At 29.0% G+C, this 23,592-nt stretch overlaps 1 protein-coding gene across 1 annotated transcript in view; it reads right to left on the reverse strand.

The window, feature by feature from the left end:
- LOC147067888 (pancreatic triacylglycerol lipase-like) overlaps nt 1-23,592 on the reverse strand; it is a 90,594-nt gene that overhangs the window by 17,892 nt on the left and 49,110 nt on the right. The window contains exons 2-4 of the mRNA XM_085952255.1: nt 6,279-6,428; nt 3,189-3,309; nt 1,526-1,673 (exon numbers count right to left, since the gene is read on the reverse strand). Of these exons, the coding sequence (XP_085808381.1) occupies nt 1,526-1,673; nt 3,189-3,309; nt 6,279-6,420 (411 nt within the window). The 5' untranslated portion in view covers nt 6,421-6,428. The remainder of the gene's footprint in view (nt 1-1,525; nt 1,674-3,188; nt 3,310-6,278; nt 6,429-23,592) is intronic.

Consider the following 23,592-nt stretch of genomic DNA (forward strand, 5'->3'; position numbering starts at 1 on the left):
CAATGAAAACACGTCTTACGGGAGATTTCGTTTCATCTTTAGTATTTTACGGATACACATAAAAAAGCTAACATGAACATTTATTCGTATTAATTAACATAAATATTTTAAAGACCGTTTTATCAACTCGGCCAGTGTTCGTGATATAAAAAGTGCGTGAGATAAAAATATGTAAATCAAATTAAACATCAATGCAATAGTGAATATATCAAACTAGGAGAACGATAAAACCGCCGTGAATAAATTAGTATTCTTAAAATTTCTACACGAATATACATTTTGGTTTATTTGGTCATGCGGTAGGCTAGTCGCAATCCGCAACCATTTTTTCTATGGAGAAATACATAATTCTTATCATTATGAACTCACTGACATTTTTTATGTATGTATATTTAACTTGTTGAATATTTAAAAATAATTTTAAATAATGTAGGTAGTTTTACATTATTATATTATCGCACAGTTTTTGCCACTGATATTTTTTAATGTACCTAATCGCTAAATAATCGCCTAGTAAAGAGTCTTTGTGACTGCCGTATGCATAATGGGACGATAAAAATCGTTATTAAGGGGGGACATGCTCGTCGTAGGTCAAAATTGAGTTTTTATTGTATTTTCAGACCAAGATCCTGGACACTCCTTAAACGTTGTAGATAATATATTTATATAATTTTAAAGCCTTATTATTTTTTATAGTTATTTTAAACATTTTATGACTGCATAAAGTATTTTTGTTACATAAAATAGTATTTTTTTAAACCTCTCGCTCTAATGTTTTAGAATATAGTCATATTTCGGTACATAACTGTGCAGTGGTGTTAAGATTTTTTACATTTATTAATTTTTAAACGCATTTATAAAACCATTAGTATAATTTATGACGAGATAATTTTTGTACAATATTCACGATAAAAAAATATATTGATAATCTCTGTGATCCCAAATTTGACAAGAATTAGGCATTTTATTATTCAAAAATCGGCAAGATTAACACATTTGAAGATAATTCTAAAGATACTCATTATAAGCTATGTCTTTGACCATTCAAGTGTGATAAACATCTTACGAATAATGATTGCTTTATAATAATTATTGACCTAAGAATAAGGTAGTGTTTTTTTGAAATACGCCATTTCTTTTGGCATTCCCCAGTGGTTAAGCTACAACATACGGCCTAGCCATACATGTTCAAACACGCGCGTCAATATCATTTTACTCCCTACTTCAATTATAGTTTGTCAATTTATGGCTACGGCCGTATGTTGTAGCTTAACCACTGGGGAATGACAAAAGAAATGGCGTTAAACAGAATATCAGCTTTATTTCATCAGACAATCAATTAATGAAATGGGGTCCAATATTTCGACCGAGGGCCGTCACAGTGAATCAACAGCGAAAGAGAAATGTCGTATGGATACTTTTTTGACGGCGCTACTTCGACTAGGTACGTCATGAGAACTAAAACGCACAAAATGCTGACAAACTTCTGAAGCATAAAAATATTATATTAATAAAAAAAACTTACCCAATTAGATAGTGGTGTATCTATAAATCCATGTATGATCAATTTCATCGGTCTTTCTGATAGAAAATTTGATTTTAAAATGGTTTTGTTGTTGTTGACATTCATAATTTGACCTTCAAGTGGATTCTTTTTTGTATACAGTATAAACCTAAAATAAGAAATAAAACAACATTTTTCAAAACACCTTCGATCGTGAATCGTTTTTATGTGTCTGATACTTTAATAATAATAATATTAGGATGATTGAGGTTTTTAGACAGGTAGGTAAACATACGTCTTGCAGTTTATAAGCAGTACCTAGGTAGGTAGGTACCTACTCAACCTATACAAGAATGATTTACAAGATTTGAATGTTATTTTATTCTACAACACTGTTAGGTACAATAATATATATTTTTTATAATAGTTGCCCGGTACTGCTACATTAGGCACATCTAGCAAGTCGGTGTGAGACGGTAGCGAAAAGTAAAATTTGAAAAGTGAAATTTTACATAAATAAGTACATAAAACTGGATATCACTATTATTACCTAAATAGTAAATAAGTTATTAAAATATAGTGCCAATTAAAATGACAGTAAATGATTCATTTGTTTTATATAAAACACAATAAAAAGAATACATATTGAAATAATGTGTTAAAATGTTGAATATCCAACATGGTAAAAAAGTTACATATTATATACTAGTCAAACTATACCTTATATGATAAGCTGTCTGGTACTGCTCTTTATGGGAGCAAATTTGGTGTAGTGTGAGAATTGATAATAATTGATAGTGAAAAATAAAATTAGTTTTAATATAACATAATATGTAGTAGAATAATATTATCATATATCACTATTAAATAATAGTTAGTTAATATATACGTTAATAAAATTTACCTTGCCCACTCTTCACCAGTGCGTAATGCAAATGACAGTAAATTCTTTATTCATTTATTTTTAAAATCATACATAAAATGAGTATCGAAATGATCTACTTCAAAGTTATCCAGTGTTCCAAAAAAAATGTTACAAATAGCTTGTCAAATTAATGCCGATATTACATACGATTACATATTATATTAATTGTACATTTTAATTAATAATCATGAAACATGCAACTAGAAAAGAGTACGGTATCGTATTTTTTTTTAACAAGCAGCATACAACATTAGAAATTACAAAAAATGAGGTAAGTAGGTAGGTACTTGGATATATTTCGATGTCCACATATGTTGCATTACTTTAGATGTAATGAAGAAAGATAACACGTTATTTAGTAAGCACTTAACGATGTCTTAATGTCTACTACTAAAATAATTATCTACACAAACATTTTGGTGCATTTTCGTCTTTTTCAACGCAATTATACTGGATAGTAAAAAGTTGGCTCATTCGTTACCAAAGTATATAATATTTCAACTGATTTTTAAATCACTAATATTAAATTATATTGCAAACATTTGTTTTAAAAAAACAAATAAATATTTAATGTATACTTATTATAGTCTAAGACGCAATGTGTTGAAAGATACGATAAAAATAAGTAAAAATCGGTCAGCCATATTCATCTAACAAAAAATATTATTGTGGAAAAATAAAAATAGCACGATTTTTGCTAAAAACATCTACACGTACCAGCAGGAATACTAAAAAAAGAAGATATCAAATAAAATGTACCTAGTATTGATCACTGATCTTGGAAGAGGAAAAATATTTATTGGTCGATTGATGAGATGGTACCAATTTCTTGTAATATTTAAGCAGCCAATTTCGTCATAACATCGGGATTCATTTTCAACTGGAAAAAATAGACATATTTATATTATAATCTCCATTACCTAATAGCATTAAAAGCGTATAGAAAAACAGTTGAAGTAAAATATATTTATTAGCAATTATATATTTTGTAATTAGAATAAAAATAATTACAAGATAAAAAGAACTTTTTATATACAACGTTTTTAAATTTTTTGTTGAATTATTACGCTCAATATGCTCAAACTTGTACTTGATATGAAGTAAATAAAAAACAATCAAACAAACAAATATAGTAGGGTACTGAAATGTCATTTTGACATTTCATTTTGATTTCCATAGTAACGCACGTATATATTAATAATTTAGTTGCTAGGACCACCCCCTTAGCAACCAATAAGAGTCTTTTACTTTTTACGGATTTTTCTGAAATAACTTTCCATACAAAACAGAATTAACTGAAAATGAATTCAATTCTGCTTAAAGACGGCTAAAAGTATTAAAAGAATGCATTGGCATTGTGTTCTGATATATTCTAAAAATTTCAAATGTGTAGATAGTCGGAAAGTTAGTTAAAAATCGATTGGAATATTTGTAATGGACAAACAACCACCGGACAAACAAAAATACGAGCTAATAAAAACGTTGTAATAACGATTCATGTAGGTATGTAAATGTATTAGTTTTCTTGTGCTTTCGACGGGCACTATACAGTTCCAATTTTAACGCATCCTTCTTCACCCCATAAGTGCAGTTTTACTATTCGCTTCCTATACCTACTATAAGTTTTTAGTGAGGATTATTGTTGTGAAATTTTTCCTATTCAACATATAGTGGACATATCCCGTCCAACTGAGCTACAGTAGTTTGTATTGAGATCGTGAATACAAACTACTGTAGCTCAGATGTAGTAGATATCTTCATTGTATTATCAAGTTTCCTTTCCGACTCAAAAATCGAAAATGAATCCAATATTAAACTAATTTTCATAGAATTTCGCTACAATATGTAACTAGGTACTATATACGTATTATCGTTTTACACATTAATTTGGTTAGTTTATTTACTTTTTTACATTGACAACGTTAATTTGGTATTTCTGTGACAATCAATCCCCGAACTTAAAAATAGACAATAATACGAAGCAGGAATATTAGATTTACTGGTATTTTTATATTTCTTTTATAGAGATATATTTATATTTCAGATATATATTTCAACAGGCTAATTATTATTTATTATCGGCGGTGTTGGGCCCCATTTAGACAAAGCTAGTCAATTTTTATAAGTTGTATTAATGAAAGAAATACATTGGACTAGTATTATTCCACCCGTTAAAGTAAATAAGAATTTTAAATTATCTTTCACCTTAGAAGATTTTGGGTATAAAAGTTTTTACTAAAAACATAACTAGTAGGTATTTATTATAAAGAAATAATATTCTAATTGAATACACATATGTATTTAACTGGGATTCAACAAGAAATTTTGGATTCCAAATTACCACACACAAAAGCTACTCACTTATGTGTAGGGCCTTTAGAAGATAACATTCAGAATGTTGCAAAACGTGTTTAAAAACCGAAGATTGTTTCAAAAGAAATAATATAAGAAAACAATCTTCGACATTTATTTATTGCAATCTTTTGAGACGAAGTTTAATATGTACATATTTACAGACGATCGTCAGCAAATGCATGAGATGACGTAAACTGACGAAATAATAATAATTATTATGATATTATAAATTACTTCTTTGATGTAGGTCGGGTCTTCTTTGCGTGTCACAATTTTTCAAAAAACGAAAACTTATAATGCACATATGTACAAAAGTAAAAACTTAATACGGCTGAAGCAATATTTTATAAATTAATATCAAATCTCAAACACCAAATATGTATTACAAAACAGAATTATAATTTATAGGATTATATTTATATAAAATTTCGGTATACAAAAATTAATGTAATATTGAATATTCTGTACTCTTAAAAAAGATAACATTTAATCCATATTTATGTGATTAGCAGTATTATAATTATGAGGATTTTATATCTAACATATTTGAGCCAATAAAATTGCTCATATCATCCGAAGTTATACCTAATATTTTTTTATGAATTAAAGTAATACATAGTGCTTCATTTACTGAATTTGTTTTAAATGTGATTTCAGCCAATTAGAGGACATCTCCAATGCCTATTTATATTTATATATAGGGTGTATCAATAAGAACGGACAGTTTGAAATTGGACATAATTTTGCGCTGAAGACATTAATATTCATCATTAAAATTTGGCATAAATAATCTATAGAAAATTATACAGTGTAATACACCTGTCACAGTGCACATGAAAGACGGGAGTTATTGCTGACTATGGTTTTTGGTCGTGTTATTTCCTATTTTGGCGAAGTTAACTGGCCTCCGAAATCGTGTGAATTAATACAGTTGGACTTTTTCCTTTGGAATTTTTGTCAAAATGAAAGTTCATGCCAGAAACGATGTCTCATCTCAAACATATTATCGATTTGTTTGAAATGACACATATAGCGATATAGAGCCAGGTTATCCGCAAAAGCAATAGATACAATTATTGGCCAAAACAATGATCATCTATCAACGGTGTTAAAAAGGAATTTTATATACTGTAGGTGGATAATTCCCATGTACAAGTGTTACAATAGATAAAAGAATGGTTACTCTACTTTGTATTCAAAAAACAAAACAGCTAGTTCTTATTGAAATACCTTTGACAAATTCGTTTTTAAAAAAAATATTATGAAATGTCTAAAATTGAGTGTTTTTGATGAGCAGCATCTGAAAACTAAGAACTTCCCATTCTTAACTACATTTTAATACAAAGGTGAGTTGCAGCTATCGATGCAAACATGTGAGAGCAGTATTGGCATAAAGGTACAATATTAATAAAATTATTGTGAACATTTTTATTTTATGTAACTTGTTTTAATAACGTTGTATGCCTGAAAATAATACTTTGTGTTGATTCTTACATGGTAACCAGGGGAGATTGACCTCTATTCTGTCGGCCCGCGCCCAGTTGAACTGGTCGAGAATCCCGGCTGATGAAGGTCTTCCACAGAACGCAGCAAATGCCAAGAGTGCGTGAACCAGTTTCACTCTAACTGCGGCCATCGTTATGTCTGCGAAATGAAATAATACACTGTGAATAATAATTATATATTTTAATGATTACAATACAATAATATGTTATATCTTTTACGCTCGATTGAAACAAATTTACCAGGAAAGCATTTTAAATTACATTGAAAAATTAAATGCATTTATACCAATGACATTTATTTATATTTACAAAAAGAGCCATACTGTTTTTATTTATTTAGTAAATTTGAACGAGAAAAATAATTAGTACTTACGGAACGAAATTCTAATAATTGACTTATGCAGTATTTCAAATTGATTGTTAACATAATATTTTTTTATTTTTATAGTTTATTATTAACTTGCGTAGAAAAATTCTATCATAGAACTTTAAACCTATTTTTAACAAAAAGCGACAAATTATAAAATAAATTTATTAGTATTTTGGTTAGTCAAGACTTAATTAAATATAAGTAATAACAAAGTTGTTATACAACAAACTATTATTGGTGATGAAGATTTATGAATTGGTATGTAATAACAGGGTTTACAAAGCTATGTGAACCAATTAAAACAATCATTTATAATATTCTTAATTATAAATCTTGCCTACATATATTCTTAGTGATCTTTGTGATATTTTTTATACACGCCATTGTATAGTATATCATTGTACTGTACATAGATAAGTAAATGATTGTATGCATACTGGATGCTCGAGTACTTTTATGTCGGGGTCTGAGAGTATTCTATATCAATCTGTTTTTTACGTAGGTATCAAAATTTTTTCCACTTTCTAGAAATAACCATAAACTAATATAAATACCATAAACTAACAAGTTAAATAATATATATTAATTGTTAGTTTGTATTTAAAAAAAAATACGCCAAATACTTTAAAAGTAAGTATTCAAATATAGATTTTAATTAATTTTTTTTACATACGGTGAACATTAAAAGTATAAATTTAAGACGTTCACAACATGACATTAAAAAACAAAGAAATAGTATTAAACAGTGTAAAGAAGAAATAAATATATGCAGTATCACAAAACCAGTATAAAAAGTAAAGTTAAAGGTACAAAAATTATAAAATATATAAAAAATATAAATTATAAAGCATCAAAGCACACCGAATGAGCTACGTGGACCCTATTTTAAGAATTTATAAAACAACGCCCACCTATACTCATCCTTACATAAAATAAGCTGATCAATGATGGTATTTATGTATTCTTAAAGTTTCTGTAGATTTTGAGTGGGACTCATTAACTTGAACCGGATAAAGCAGCCAGTGAAAATGTACAATTATTGTAAATCGTACAATTTTTGACTTCAACAGTCATTGCTTGCTGTATTCATTACGTATTGAATGTGTTAAAACGGATGTCAGTTAACCATAAAACACGATAATGTTCATTACGTGTTTTATTTTTAAACAATCTACGGAATACAGAGTGACTACTTACTGTGACAAATGTCTGTTATACTGTCCAATACATAATTTAGATTCGATATCAAATTATTTTCGTTTAAGTAATATTTACTGATGGCGTAAAAGAAATTGCCTAAGAACTGTTATCAAACTGAGGTTAAAAGTAAGTAATACACCTTAGCTGATTGCTTTGAAGTAAAAACTTTCCAACGATAAAACATTGCAATTGTCTTTTTTATAAATTGATTCACATCGATTGTTCAAACGCAATTACTAGTCAGACAAACAAGTTATTCGGAAAATGCGTTTTTCTTATATCGAAGAAAGAACATTGAACTTGCTTTTTTTCTCCTTGTGGTTGAATGATCTCTAAAATTAAAATACTTTGTTGGTTTTTGTGATCGAAAGCAATTTTAAGGCATTTTATGAAACGTTTTACCGCAGTATGAATGACTACTTAAGCTGATTTTTTTGGGGGAGCTATTATTACTTTCATATTTAAACAATTCGAGAAATTAGTTTTTAGTTGTCTGGATGCGATATTATAAAATGTGATCAATAATTATATGATTATCTCTATGAATATTTATTTGGGAGATTATAGAGATAACATAGTAAAAAAAATAGCACAAGTCTCCGAAGTGTGAGGCATCTGAACCTACCGTGATAAGATCTTTATGGATGAACCATGGGCTTCAATTTTATTCCAGCAAGTAGTTCATTTGAATGATTTGTTATATTCTGTTTTTTTGTTAATATGGCATGGATTATATGGATTGTATGTATGGAACACTTTTATTTATTTTGTAAACCTGATTCTAAATCACCACACCAGAGCTAGTCGAAGAATCTAGGTTATCACAAGTATTGTTTTTGTTTTGTTACGCCAAAGAAGTATAACTTCTAACGCGGGTACATAATTTTATATTGCCGTTTTAATACGTTGTTTTTTTCTGAGGCCCCTAATATGTATTAACATAGGCCTTCTTCAAGCGTAAATCCGTTCCTGATCATAAAATAATATTATTGTAGATTGATTTTAGGTATGTATGGTGGATATTTGAACGAGTAGATTTAAATTCATAATTAATATTCATGAATCCAGGTAGGTAGGTAGGTACCTACATTATTAAATTGGGTTAATAAGATTTTTTTCATTCAGGGAAAATTGAACATAAAATAAATTATATTCTAAGTAAGTGATTCCCAACAAGAGTTCTGTGAGATATTGCAAAAGATAGTAAAAATGTAACTGTGATATTTTATGGAATTAAGCAGAAAAAATAAATAATAAATGTTTTCACATGGCGTATTAATAAAACAATAAAACATTTTGAAAGTAAAGCTTGGTTAAATTTAATATTCGCATGATGACTATTTTTTAATAATAATATTAAAAAAAAAATTTATTAATACGGCCCAGGATGCGGGAGAGATCGGAATTACGGATTGGAAGAGGATTGCGGATGATGGACCGGATTGGATGAGGCCATATCTGTTGCGCCACGTATGCTGTGGTCTGGTGAAATGTATGATATTAATAAAAACTCATATAAATATGTACATATTTTTAAATGAAAATGTTTGTAATTTAAGCCTAAAATTTGATGGTTGGGTATATGTTCCTCAAGATATTAGAATATATTATTTACATGAGTTCTCTAACCAAAAAAGGTTCGCAGATAATATAAATTTAATAAATGATTCACTTTGTATAACTATTGTAATAAAACAATTTTATAGTATAATGGATGACAATGATGAATATAACGGTTTTACTGGGTATTGAATAGTTATTGACTATGATTGTTATAAACAGAATCAACCACGCCATTTATGCTTACTATAAACGCCAATTAAATGCTCCTTTATAATATATTATTGCCATTGTAATATAATCGTGATGAAATGAATTCTTGAGATGAAAGTTCTGATTATGCAATAAGATTGATAAACAAATCGTCGGTAATATAAGTCAGATGTAACACATACGAAATTGTCACAGCATCTTGCTCCAATACGGCTGAAAAGCGGAAACGGAAAAGTGTAACAATATAGCAAACACGTTACCCTTCGTTGAAGTATAAGTGGAACTTAATATAATGATAATAGTAATTTAATATATGATGATATTCGCTATTATAATGGTTCAGTATTTCGTTGCCCTGGTTCCTATTTTTCGATTTATTAAATTTTAATAAAACCTGTTTGAAGACTTAACCCCAAATATATGTAGTGCTGTTTTTTTTACGGTGGAATATAATAAAATTGTGGGCTGAAAAAACTTAAGCCAAATGATAAAAGATATAAATGCCTATTAGAAACGACTATACACATTTAAGTTTTCAAAACTGTTGACAGTTCAAAAGAATAATTTCCCCTCTATAACAGGAATTGAACTGTGTGACGAATTATCAATAAGCACATAACGAAGATACTATGTAATTAAACATTAAGGAATAATAATTATTCAATAAATAATTTAATATTTTGTATTGTATTTGTATAGCCTCAAATTAGTGTGTTTTTATATTTTTTTTTTGTGTGAAGTATACTATGAAGGTACTGGCAACACATGATAAAAAATGGTTTGTTTTCCTATTGTCCTAGAGTGCTAAGTATTCCAAGGTAAATATAATAGCGCAGCGAACAATTAAAACTTTGATTTTTTGTTGAAAGAAAAACACAGTTTTGTATCAAAAAACTTCTATAAGTACAGGTAAATCTATTTTAATTAAAATTTCTAAAATACATAGCCATGTTTGTATTTTTTTATTATTACATTATAAAGCTTTGTGTTATTTATAATAGTTAATTTTTATTTCCAACGATTAAACATTTACGAAAACCCAAACTAGTTTTGATTATCCAAAAATAGATATTAGTTGTATGTTTTGTTTTCTTTTTATGTCATATCTATATGTCAATAGCTTTTCATGTTTTTTTTCCAAATGGCAATAAGGAAAATATATACCTTATATGTGTGACTGAATCGTTTTTGATTCCGGTAAGTCTTATATTTGTCGGAAGTACATATTTTTTTCAAAAGGAATCAATTGATTTTATCGGTTGGTATAAGTAACTTATTATGGAAAAATCTTTTAAAACTATTTGATTATAATTTGAAACCTTTATATAATATATATATAATATTATATCCTAACAATTATTGTAAAAATCAACGAATTAATAAAAAATAAGTAGAGCGATTTAAATTGATTATAAACTAAACGCCAAAACGTCGGAACGGCTTCAAGTTGTAGGTGCACAGTTATGATTAATAATAAATATTACTAAACCATACTTTATACTGATTATTATCAAATCACATTTATTTTTATAATGAGGCATGTTTTGGTGTATAATCAAATGAAGGTATAAAGGTAAATGCATGGCATAACACCACACCGCACAGGCACGTTGAATTTCTTCAAACTAGGACTTACCTTGACATTATTACAATATTCAAATATAAAATGATAGCCTTGAGGCTATTGAAGGGCTAAGATTAGCTAAAAAACATTTATCACGAATTAAATTTGTATTCACTTCAGAGATGAATTAACGAAAGTTGAATGAGTAAGCGATAAAATAGGAAACCGGGTATGAATGTATTTAAAAAAGATCTGCATGCAAAGTGAAATATATTTTTATTAATGTTCTGACGTTTTAAAAGCTCAACAATAATTGTGAACTATGAGTTTCCAATTATCTCAAGTATGGACGTTAATAAAAAGTATACTTATACTAATTAAATAAATAGTACATTTTTTTTCTCGTCTACTTTTATTTTTGATATATTAAAGAAGTGCAAAAAACCATATCGTGTTATTTATTTAATTACTAAAACCTTCCGCCAAGGATTAACGGTACATCAATTATGATGTTTTATATTGCCATGAGTTTGGGAGTAAATATAATCAATAAAAATATAATATATGTATAAGATATGTAAGAAGTTCACAGAAATTTGATTGCACGGATGATAGACAATCGATCGCCGACAAAAAAATCATTAAACTTTAAGTAGGTATGTTCTTTTTCATTCTATTTCTTTTTTATATTATTCTGGTTCGTTTACGATTGCTGCATTAATCTAGAATAGATAAAAATAACGGTGTTATTCATTTAATTGCTGTATATACGCTTGTATTATTGAAAAGTTAGCCGTAATCTCTAATCAGTATTTTAAACGTCACTTTTGGTGTTTTGTTGCTTATTAATAGAGATTTTTTTTAAATTTTGCGTTAAGTAGATAATTATTTTTTGAATAATATTATTTTAATAAGTAAGAAATTATCTGGCTATGATATGAGGTGTATTATAGTATGTCAATAAAGTTTATTACTAGTTAATTAAATCGACGCAAAAGTTTAATTTATGAATTTAATAATACGTCAATATTTTATGAAATTTTTATGGGGTGAATTATCACTCCTCGGTGGAAAATCATTAAGTTCAATTAAATACCATAAACGTTCACTTATAAATTTTATAGACGAAATATAGAAACTAGTTAACTAACTAAACGTCAATATAATAGGACCATTTTACGAATTTAACGACATGAACCGGAACTAAAATTGCTTTAGAATCCCTTATAATACCGTCATACCTAGAAGAAATAGTCTGGGAGTCTGGGACTAGTATCATCAGGTACCTGCTAAGTACATATATCTATGTAAAAAAAAGAAATAGATGATCAATTTTTATACGAAAAAAAAACATTTGGTCTAAATGAAATTTAAACCGTGATTGGCATTAGGGTTTGAAATCCAGGGGTTTTGGTATTACACGATTTTTGTATGAAAAGACAAAATGTCATTTAAAGTAAGCTGTTTCTTCATATAATAGCTGTCGAACCTTTTGGCTTCACTGGGCCATATTTATTGAAGAGCAATTGTTATGGGCCGCACATAGTATATAATTATTATAATATTTAATAATTAATTTAGTTATTGTATAGGTATAAGTAAAAAAAATAATTTAGTTTGTTTTTTCTGTTATATAATAAAACGTAATAAAGTAAATATGAAAGTAGTGAGGTATGCCACGGTGGCCGCGCGGCATAAGCGTTGGACTATAAAGCCGTGGGTCCCAGGTTCGAATCCTGGGTCTGGCAAGTACACATATTGTTTTTCAATTTGTGTGTGTCAGAGTATGGACCTAATAGGTTGAGCAAGTGGCTGACATCCATTTCTCGTAAAAAACAAAAAATCTGTCAATACAAACCTCCACTCTGTGGAGGCCCATATGATCCTATCAGGATCGGACATGGTCGGGAGGTATTTGATTTGGTTTTGTGAAACTAATGGATTAATGTATACTTCGATGGAAGCGGTAGCAATTCTTAGTGAGTTTGTAGTGTAATCGGTAGAAATGTTTACTCTAATTTTACTCTCAAGCACATCTTCTTCCTAGGAAATAGGTGATCACAAAATGTACGTGCTACCAAAAAACGACGTCACGAATTATATGTGGATGTGAAGATATATATATATATATTATCCTATGGGAGAATAGATCTTATAAAATTATAATAAAGAAAAATCATTCATAAAATATTTCTTTGAGCTGAATGTCTTATTGCAAATCTATGAATTTCATTTGAAAAAATATCATTCAATGCATTTATTTCGACAGAAAAGAGAGTCTATGAAGTACTTATATAAGTACTAAAATATATTTTTTTTCTTATAAATCTTGAAACATTTTCTCCAATTCCTGTACCAAAACTGAAGGCAGGGCTGTAGATTTTTTTCTGCTCACTTAATTGGGCCGCATTACTTAGTGCCCATACGTGCTACTAACCACGGATTGGACACCCGTGGTTTATGTGTGAAAACATTGAAATATCAGAACAAATATATATTTTATCTATAATGGTTTTAAAAGAATATAGATAATTATAATATTCTAAAAATATAGATAATATTCTATTTCAGTAGATATACATACGTTCATTATTTTCTATTCCTGTGTGTCTATTCACACTATTCTATACACAAGGCGGCTATCGGTCACTATCGATGGTAGTTTATCATATTTATGTATTGAGGAGGTTAATCAATACAGTAAGTTAACCGTATAAACTGTCAAAAAGTGATATGTTTAACGGTCACTCTCTTGGTTGTGTTACATTTTATAGAAAGTTTTGACAGAATAGACGGCTAACCTTTTGTAACAATTATAATACCTCAATACATAAATATGATAACCTACCATCGATAACCGCTTTGTGAATAGAATATACGTACTGGGAATGAATAATACTAATCCTTTAATCCCAGATTTGACATTGATACATTATTTAATTGATAATGTTTTTCGTTTGCCAAAAGCTGCCGATTTTATAAAAAAATTAAGTTGAAATGAAGTTAAAGAAGAAAGTTGAAGATTGGATTTAATTTATAACACAGACGCATTTTTGACGAGTACAGCTGTACTGAACTGACATAAGGCATTATAATAAAAAGTAGATAAGTATACATTAAAGTAAAAAACAAAACAAAACGGCTTGGAGATGTTACATAACCGGAAAGTGATAACGTTTTGGCGTTGAGCTAATTCCATGCATTAATAACAACACAAGTATAAATGCAGATACCTACTTCCGAATAAAAAAACGGATGTAAACACGTTACGAAACAAGTGGAAGAAAAAAAATACGGGGAGTGAGGTAAGTAATAATAAGTAATAACTAAACATTATTATCAATCATGACTAACTTACAGCCGCATGGCGCCATTTCAGAACAGATACAAAACATGTCTCGCCCATTCTAAAATTATTATTATGCGGCACCTCGATATTAATGACTTTTATTGAATAATAACTAGTGACCATTTAATAATATAACAGCTGCAGTAACTATTTTTTTGATTTATGTCGATGTTTTTGCATTTACAACTCGAATAACGCGAAAAGAAACTGCCATACGTCAATCGAACATATCAAGATTATCTAGTTTCATACCGATAAAATTGTAAATAAACAATTTGTATACAATGTCAATTTCACATTATAATATTATATTATAATATCAATAACATACATACTATTAGTAATTTTTATTAAAATTTCTCTTCGATTTAACATAACAGAGTTGTCGTCCATGATCTATTAATTACATGCTGAACTAAACGTGTTGATTATTCTATACATATTGAAGATCATGGTTTTGCACTATGTAAACAATGTGTCCTATCATTATATTAATATACACTTATAAAAGGAAAATGTTCCAATAGTGAATAGATGATGTTTATCTATGTATAATATTTATGTGGAGGTAGACTGTTAAGATCCGACATACATAGTGCACACTAAACTTCGTCAGTCAAACGTAATTGTTTTCATTGGGCTACAATGTGTAGATAGTTAATTTTAAACATCAATCAAACCTGGCCTAATACAAGATAAATAAAAGTGTGCACTATTTTATTGAATCGCCCGTAGCATACTTTAACTATTATAGGTTGATTTAGTCAGGGTTTAATTGAATTTTAAAAACTAAGCAGCAGCACCATCTGCAAATTGTATTCTTAGTTCAATGAAAACATGTGAGTATGACTGACAAAGTTTAGTGTGCACTATTAATGTTGAATATTAACAGCCTACATCCACCCCTCGCCATTGATTTATCGACTGCATTAAAATATGAATCACTTTTGTACTATATCAGTGAAAACATTCTTCATCCTCCTATCATTTTCTTGTAAATATATTAATTTTAGACATTTTGATGCAAACATTGATTTTTAACGATATATAATATCATTAGCTGATAACCACTCCATACTAATTGGTCGATACATCGTTGGCTGCATACCATATAAAATACTAATGCGTCGACCAATGATTAGCCCAGAATGCTTTACGGACCGTCAGAAATATTGTATGCATCAAGTCTATGTGAAATTATCTTTTTACCCTATATAGTAAATGGTAAATCAATGGATGCCACATATCTACGATTAATAAATAAGCATTTGATGAATTGTTAATTTTTAAAACAATGAATTAACAGGTAAAAAATGTTAAGCACGCATTTCAAAATCAAGTAATACAAATTTATTTATTTTAAACATTGGGTAGTACACATTTACTGAGTAAGTTTTGACGTATATAGAGTTAGCGTGTATTTATACCAGTCGTAGCGATATCATCAATTGGTTTATTTAATTGTTACGTTGATAGTATTCAGAAAAAAGAAATTTTGTATTTTACTCTACAATAAATCAAATTAATTATAAAATTGGACAGCTAATCTCTCGTATTAGAGCAGTTCAGTAGGTGCGTGTGCGAGTAGTTAGTAGTGGCACGTGTAATCATTATTACATTTGAACTCGAATACGAAAATTCCATCGCAGACTCTGTTTATTTTTAAATTAATCTTGTTGGGCCATTCTGCTGTTGTTGTGTGTTGATGTATGACCGAAAAGCGAAATTATATCCAACGACCTAGAGGCAAGGACGGCCGTTGGCTGCTTTGCACTCAGGCTAACAGATGGTGTTGCCGTAACACTTGTGGAATGTCATTATTATATAAGGCTCTGCGCGGAGAAAAGCAATCCCCAATAACAATTTTTATTGTATGTATGTACATGCATACATTAATGCGGTTGTTTTGTTTTGCTGACAAACTTGTTAGCCATTTTAATGCGCTGTTATTGTTGTGTAGCATAGACTTACTTTGACAATCATCGTAATGTTACATGTAAATAAATAAATGACGAGATGGGATTATTCTAAGATTCAATTTTATATAGAAACTACATATTTTTATACATTTTCAAAATTGTACAGAGCGTACTAGGAAGAACATTATTTTATAAATATATTAAATATAGTTTAATAAGTACTATGAATTAGAAAATAAATATTTAAAAACGTATTTTAAGTAAAGTTAATACTATTGGGTTGTTATTTTTTAATACTTTTTGAAGTAAAAGAGAGCGAGGATTGCGTTTCGAAAACGAATCATTTATATCTGTAGTTTTGTTAATGTTGTGACAATCAAAATAGCTAGCGACTCATAAACCAGCATGCCAGATATTTTTTAGATACCTATATGCATGAAAATATTATATTATACTGACTGAACTTCATCAGAAACTCATTTAATTAAAAAAAAGGTCGTTTAATTTTTATCTATTATGAAACATACTGGGATGTTTTACGCCCACAATGGCCGAGCCGCTTATGTTTCGGCTTGTAATTTCGTGGGCCCCAAGTTCGAATCCTGGGTCCGGCAAATACACATTTGTTTTTCAATTTCTGTTTGGAGTCAGAGTATGAACCTAAAAGGTTGATCAAGTGGCTATTATCGTAAAAACAAAATCTGTTTAAACTCATTTAGTGCTAACACCGCGACTGGCGCGTTTGGAGCAGTTGACCATTAGATATAATTAACGTGTTATTTAAATGTAACAAAAGGTCAGCAGTGATTGTGTTATTAATACAACCTCCACTCTGTGGAGGCCCATACGATGGTCTTAAGGTCGAACATGGTGAAGTATTAATAGTATTTTACATACATAAAGTTTGAACAACCAATTAATATTTGTGTAATAGAAATCATTAAAAAAATCATAGTCTTTAGGAGCAAAGTAGAAAACATTGCTAGTATGACGTAGACATAGGTCTACGCCGCTACGCCGTTTTAACAACGAGTACTAAATTTTGTTATTAAGCAATTTGATATTATCATTTTAGATTGTAACATTATTATGAGCAATATAATTTGGATGTTAAAATTAAATTTGGTATCTATATATAATTTTACAATTGCGTACGGATGTTCTGCGTAGTTCTATTTAAAAAAATAATAATTTAAAGTCATTCGCATTGACAAAATAGTTATTATTTGAAATATACGTGCAGATAATATATTTGGTGAATCCTTAGACACCACGTTTTCTTTGGTAGTAGTAAAATGATGATGGATTAGTTACTTACCAACTTTAGGCATTATTTTTCTATTGTTTTACTTTTACATGATATACATACCTACAATATAGATGTCAACGCAAAGTTTCGAATAATTAACAATAATTTAGATATTTTTTCATAAATTCTTGGATAGGCTATGTCCGATCCTAATAGGATCATATGGGCCTCCACAGAGTAGAGGTTTGTATTAACAGATTTTTCTTTTTCTTTTACGAGAAATGGATGTCAGCCACTTGCTCAACCTATTAGGTCCATACCCTGACAGACACAAATTGAAAAACAATTTGTGTACTTGCCAGACCCAGGATTCGAATCTGGGACCCACGGCGTTATAGTCTAACGCCTAAGCTTAAGCCTATCTACCGTGGATAGGCTTTTCACCTAGTTAAACATAGTTAGGTAGATACAGTAAAATTTTAACCGGGCCGCTAGAGCTGCAAGTGGTATTGCGTCATTCTATTTTGCGGAAAAAAATACCGTCTAAATATTAATCAATTGCCTAACATAATAAATAACTCATCTCAGAGTTGGCCGAGTAAGAGCTGTATTAGCTCACCCCAAACATTCCGTAGACGCCGAGAAAGTGTAAGAGTAAACAAATGTTACCAAATGAATCTCGCAAAAAACGCTCCGAGCAAAAAAAACCTCCCATGTAAAAGTAACTCGTCTGACTGACTGCTTTACTTTTTTGCTCCGGTCGCAAGAAAGTGTTACAATCACGTTACAATGCACGGTTTTAATGAGGAAACGGTGTGTTACATTATGAGTCTTAGCATTTTACGATTAGCCATAATGACGTTTGCCTCGAACTTTGGTGTTGCGTAACTTGTTTGCGAGAGTTCGTGCAATCTAGGTAAGAGATGGGTAAGTAGAGTGTTATTTTTTTAATGCATCACTGATCCATTTCAATTTCTTTGTAAGGGAACATTTTTCAACTTCCTGGTAAAGTTTAAACGAGGAAACGATAATATGAATGAATACACTTTAGTCTAGATAATCATCATCGGTGGGTTAGTTAAGTCAGTACTCGAATGATTATAGTATTTAAAATTTTATAAATATGTAAGTGTATCATTCAAATTCGCTGACATTAAACAAGTGACAGAATGTTCACTCCTAAAGCCGTGAGTTGTAAACAGGAATTAACGTCTTGGAAATATACGTATTAGTTTGTCAATGTGTGTTTGGGTCCAGAGCATGATCTTAATTGATTTATGAGGTAATTAACACCCATTGATTATAAAAAAAATAATCCATGCTCATGAATGATTTGTAGAATTAATTAAAAATAAATACTTGTATACTATTCGCAATAGTGTGGTTAGTTAAAATGCTCGCATCTTGATCCACAAGTTGCGGGTTGGAGTCGAGAAGTAGCGTAAAATTAATAAATGTGATTTGTTTGGAATCACCGCATAAGGAGTTGTACTAATATCAAACAAGCAAACATCGTGGAAGTCTGATAATGTACCATTTTATGTATGTAAATTTATCAAATTCAGTATGTATTTTTTACAAAGATTAAAAAAAAATATGAATATTTAAAAAATCTTTTTCATTTATTTATTTAAAATTATACCTAATGATAAAAATAACAATAAACTAATCTCTGAATTATTTTATATTTTATTTTTCATTATAATGTCTTTAGATTAATTAAAACACTTTAAGTATAAACTATCCGCATATTGTATTAAATAGCACTATTCGTATTCTGTCATCATAATGAATAACTTGAACACATTAAAATGGGTTAAAAGGTTTTGAATCTAGTTCTGGATGGAAAGTTTGGAGTATTTGGGAAATACAAAACAAAGATATTTAATTAGTCACAGAGAAAATAAAGTTAATTAAGTCCAATATAAGGGAAATATGGTAGAACCAAAGGCTCCAAGATGTCTTAATGTTCATGAAATCAAGAGTTTTTTCATGTCAAATAGTTTTTTTTAAATTCCATTTGGCATAGTTATGTCGGCAGTAGTTGACAATACTATTCACCTGTAGTAAATAGTTGAATGTTTGCAGTATAGGTAATAGGTATATAATATTTTTAACGTGTGTTATTGCAACGATATACCTATTGATGATAAAGATTACAGATACGTGATGGAAATTGAATTCAAATTTGAATGAAATAGAATTTTAATATTACTCAGTTTTAGATGCGGCAAATGGAATAAAGTTTTTTTTATGATAATCAACAATTTATATTAATCAGTGATTTTTTACACTCCAACGTCTAATATTAAAGAAATTTGGTTATTGATTGTAAACATAATGTAAAACACATTATTTACATTATATTATATTATTACAATACAACAGTGTAGTCTGTATTCAATGTCATATTTAAATGGACGTGGGTATTCATAGTTGGACATGTAACTTATTTTGTTATCCGTGTTTCCGGTCAAAAATTATGTTCAGTATCCATTTCAATGCAAACAATATTATATGGTATTTTTTTAAAACTAAATCAACATTGTTAAATCTGCATATAACTTATACAATGTAAAAAGGTTAACGAATCTATGCAGTAGGTATGTACCTACGTACATATTTTTTATATTTCAATTATATATTACATAGGCTACATTGTGAATAATTAATATATGCATAGTTATAGTATTACACGGTTCAAATAATATAAATTTCAATAAAATTGACTATAATTACATAAAGCCGAAATACCAAATATATCATTATAATTAATAGCTCTAGGTAGTAAATAAGTTTAAATAATTCGTGACTATGTTTTGTTGTACAAAATAACATACTGAATCCTTGACGAATCTTATTTGTAAAGTCTCGATATCCATGTAAAATACAAATTAACCATCGACCTAACAATACATTTGTAGAATAATTATTATTCAATATTACAATTATATATCAAATAGGAAACAACTGAAACCGAGTTGATTCTTATGGCATATCGATATATTCCGTTTAAGTTTTGAGTTATTTTATATATTTTTTTAATATTAACTATTTATATTATACACTTCTTGTCATTTGGTGTTGAATTGATTATATGTAATAGTTTAGGTGATATGTATCAGAACAACATATAAATAAATAATTGTGATCTAAGTATGGTACAACCTCAGAAATATAGGTACCTGAAAAGGTGTTTTTTTACATTAATAAATCTTGTACCTATACCAATAAAACTAGGAAAATCATCGATTATCATCATCTATGAATCAAAACTAATACAGTACAATTCAGATAACACAGAACTAACGGGAAGTGCATTACCTTCTAGGTGTGATAATAACAAGTTTTAAATCTTGAGTGTGGATAAATAAATATAAATGTTTTCAATAGTTACATCTGTATCATACTATCCACTAAAGTTTGTCACGTAAATGAAACGCCCAATTAATATTAGTAATATTTTTAAGGCACTCGGCGTCTTTTGTGTTTCTTGTGATTTATGGCCTGACTAATAAATCGAGTACGGCTTCAAAACCTTCGCGACTGGCTAATACATTTCTAGCTTATAAATTTATGTTCTATGGTTAATATCTTGATACAATATTATAAAATAGGGTTGCCAATATTAACGTAGGTACTTTGAAGTAACACCTCACATCAGTGATGCTAACCGAACTATAATTATAGTATTTCTACTATAATTTTGGTCCGCGTACTATGTACGATATAAAAGTCCGAAAATACTGTAATTTTGAATTTACGGAAAAAAGTAGGCAATAGATGAAATATAGGACCAAAGATGATTGGGTGGGCTAAAAAAAGCTCTCATTGATTACTTTACATTTAAATGTCTATAATTACCTTACATTTGAATTTTGTTTAAAAAAGGTCTCGTCAATCACTTAATGTGTAATTTTTTGAAAATACAGAAAAGTATTGGTCATTAAACGCGTACTATATTTTTTGTCGAAATACCATAATTTTGGAGGCTACTATACCTACTACTATTACTATACTACTATATTACTATACTACTACTACTATACTACTATAATTCCACTTTGAAAATATGGCAATACTGCCTCGCATACATATTTTTAGTCAATTTTGGCGTGATTATTTAACGAACTTAATCGATAAATTACATCGTGTGGATTGCTATAGATGTGGATTGATTCAAGTCCATTTTTTTATAGGTTTTGATGTTTTTCAATCTTATATTTATGTTCAATGAAGATTGCCGATGTAGAAAACAGTACCTACCTATATTTTGCATAGGTACTTTTAGAATGCTGTTAATTCTAGCTTCATGTTCGTGTATAAAAGTGAAAAATATGTCTATCATAATACTATGCATAACTATGAGAACCTTCATGGGTGGGCTTTAAAATTGCAGGAAGTGATTTGCGCTAAAACGGTTTACATCGCAGAATGCGATTGCAGGCGAGGTCGAGTTAATGATAGCACCGTGACAATAGAGGACCGTCGTCGTGAGGCAGAAAACAACTTTCTCCAATGAATTTTGCAAAAGGTTGTAAGCGCAAACCTGGAAGCGCGAATATCGTCTGTATCATTTTTATTGTCAGCATCTTTTTGATGGGGCAAGTATGCCTTGCAGTCATTATAGCGATGAATGATGCACTGTAAAACGGTTTCATCACGATAGCAAGTATTATATATTTTCTTAGTACGAATATGATTCACTTGATACTAGTGATCGAGAATTCTAGAGAAATTGTGAGAAATTATTGTTTATCAAAATTATTTACTTTTAAATAAAATTTTGATGTTCTCTTTTCTCTAGAAATTCTGAATGAGATGTTTGAAAATTCGAATGATAATACAGTGTTAAAAAGAATTTATTATGATTGAATTAGTTATAAATATTTGATGCTTTTAAAACTTGATATTGGCATCGAACTCTTTGTAAATAATTAAAGAATTTTTATGTATATTATGTCTTATACAAATCCACTATTTATCTGAATCGAAAAGGAAAATATTTGATTGGGATATTTTTAGAAATCAAAAATTCATCTCAAATTCTCGAGAATCAGATGATACCTACTTAATTTTTGAATTTAACCTTTACTTGAAATCGATGATAAATTACATTACATGGTATACATAAGAAAAGTTAATTAACTATTTCTATATCGATTTAAAAAAAAAAGAATTTACATATCGGCGACCTGCTAAATAATATAATTATTTATCCGTAAATCAAAAAGCATTTTTAATGGCATAATCGATATAATTTTCCCAAGAAAGCTTACTTGGAATATTATGATTATTAAAGTCAAAATTTTACTGTTGTATGATTTTGATAGCATCAGTACCTACTATTTATTTTGCAGAGTTTGTTTATAATTTTTAACTGAATAAGTAAAATATCAATTTAATCCAGTCGCAGAAATTAAATCCGCATAATACAGATTTAAATGTTGACTAGGTACTCCATCGAGGGATTTAAAATATCTTTTCTAGTAGGGACTTTTGAAATAAATAATTTATAATGTTATTACGATATGGTTTTATCTTCTTGCAAGATTTATGATAGTATGAAAACTTACTTATAAAATATGAACTAATAGTGAATTTAATATATTTTTTATAATAATATAAATAATATGAATACAATATGATAAGGAATCGTTGGTGCCGATGTATGTATTTCGAAATGTTTACGTTAGTATATAATTTTATATGCGCTGTTGAATTATTTGACATCAAGTGATCTCACTTGCAATAATTCAATTGCAGAAAGATGCGATACGATTGGTTGGACATTTAGTTCAATGAAATTCATCGAGACAAAAGCTTCGCACACCTTTCTTACGTGAGTAAGAATTACTTCGCACATAACAATGAGACCC

Source organism: Rhyacophila brunnea, unplaced genomic scaffold (assembly GCF_057557595.1).
Source record: "Rhyacophila brunnea isolate RB1 unplaced genomic scaffold, BYU_Rbru_1.0 scaffold_3, whole genome shotgun sequence".
Taxonomy (NCBI): domain Eukaryota; kingdom Metazoa; phylum Arthropoda; class Insecta; order Trichoptera; family Rhyacophilidae; genus Rhyacophila; species Rhyacophila brunnea.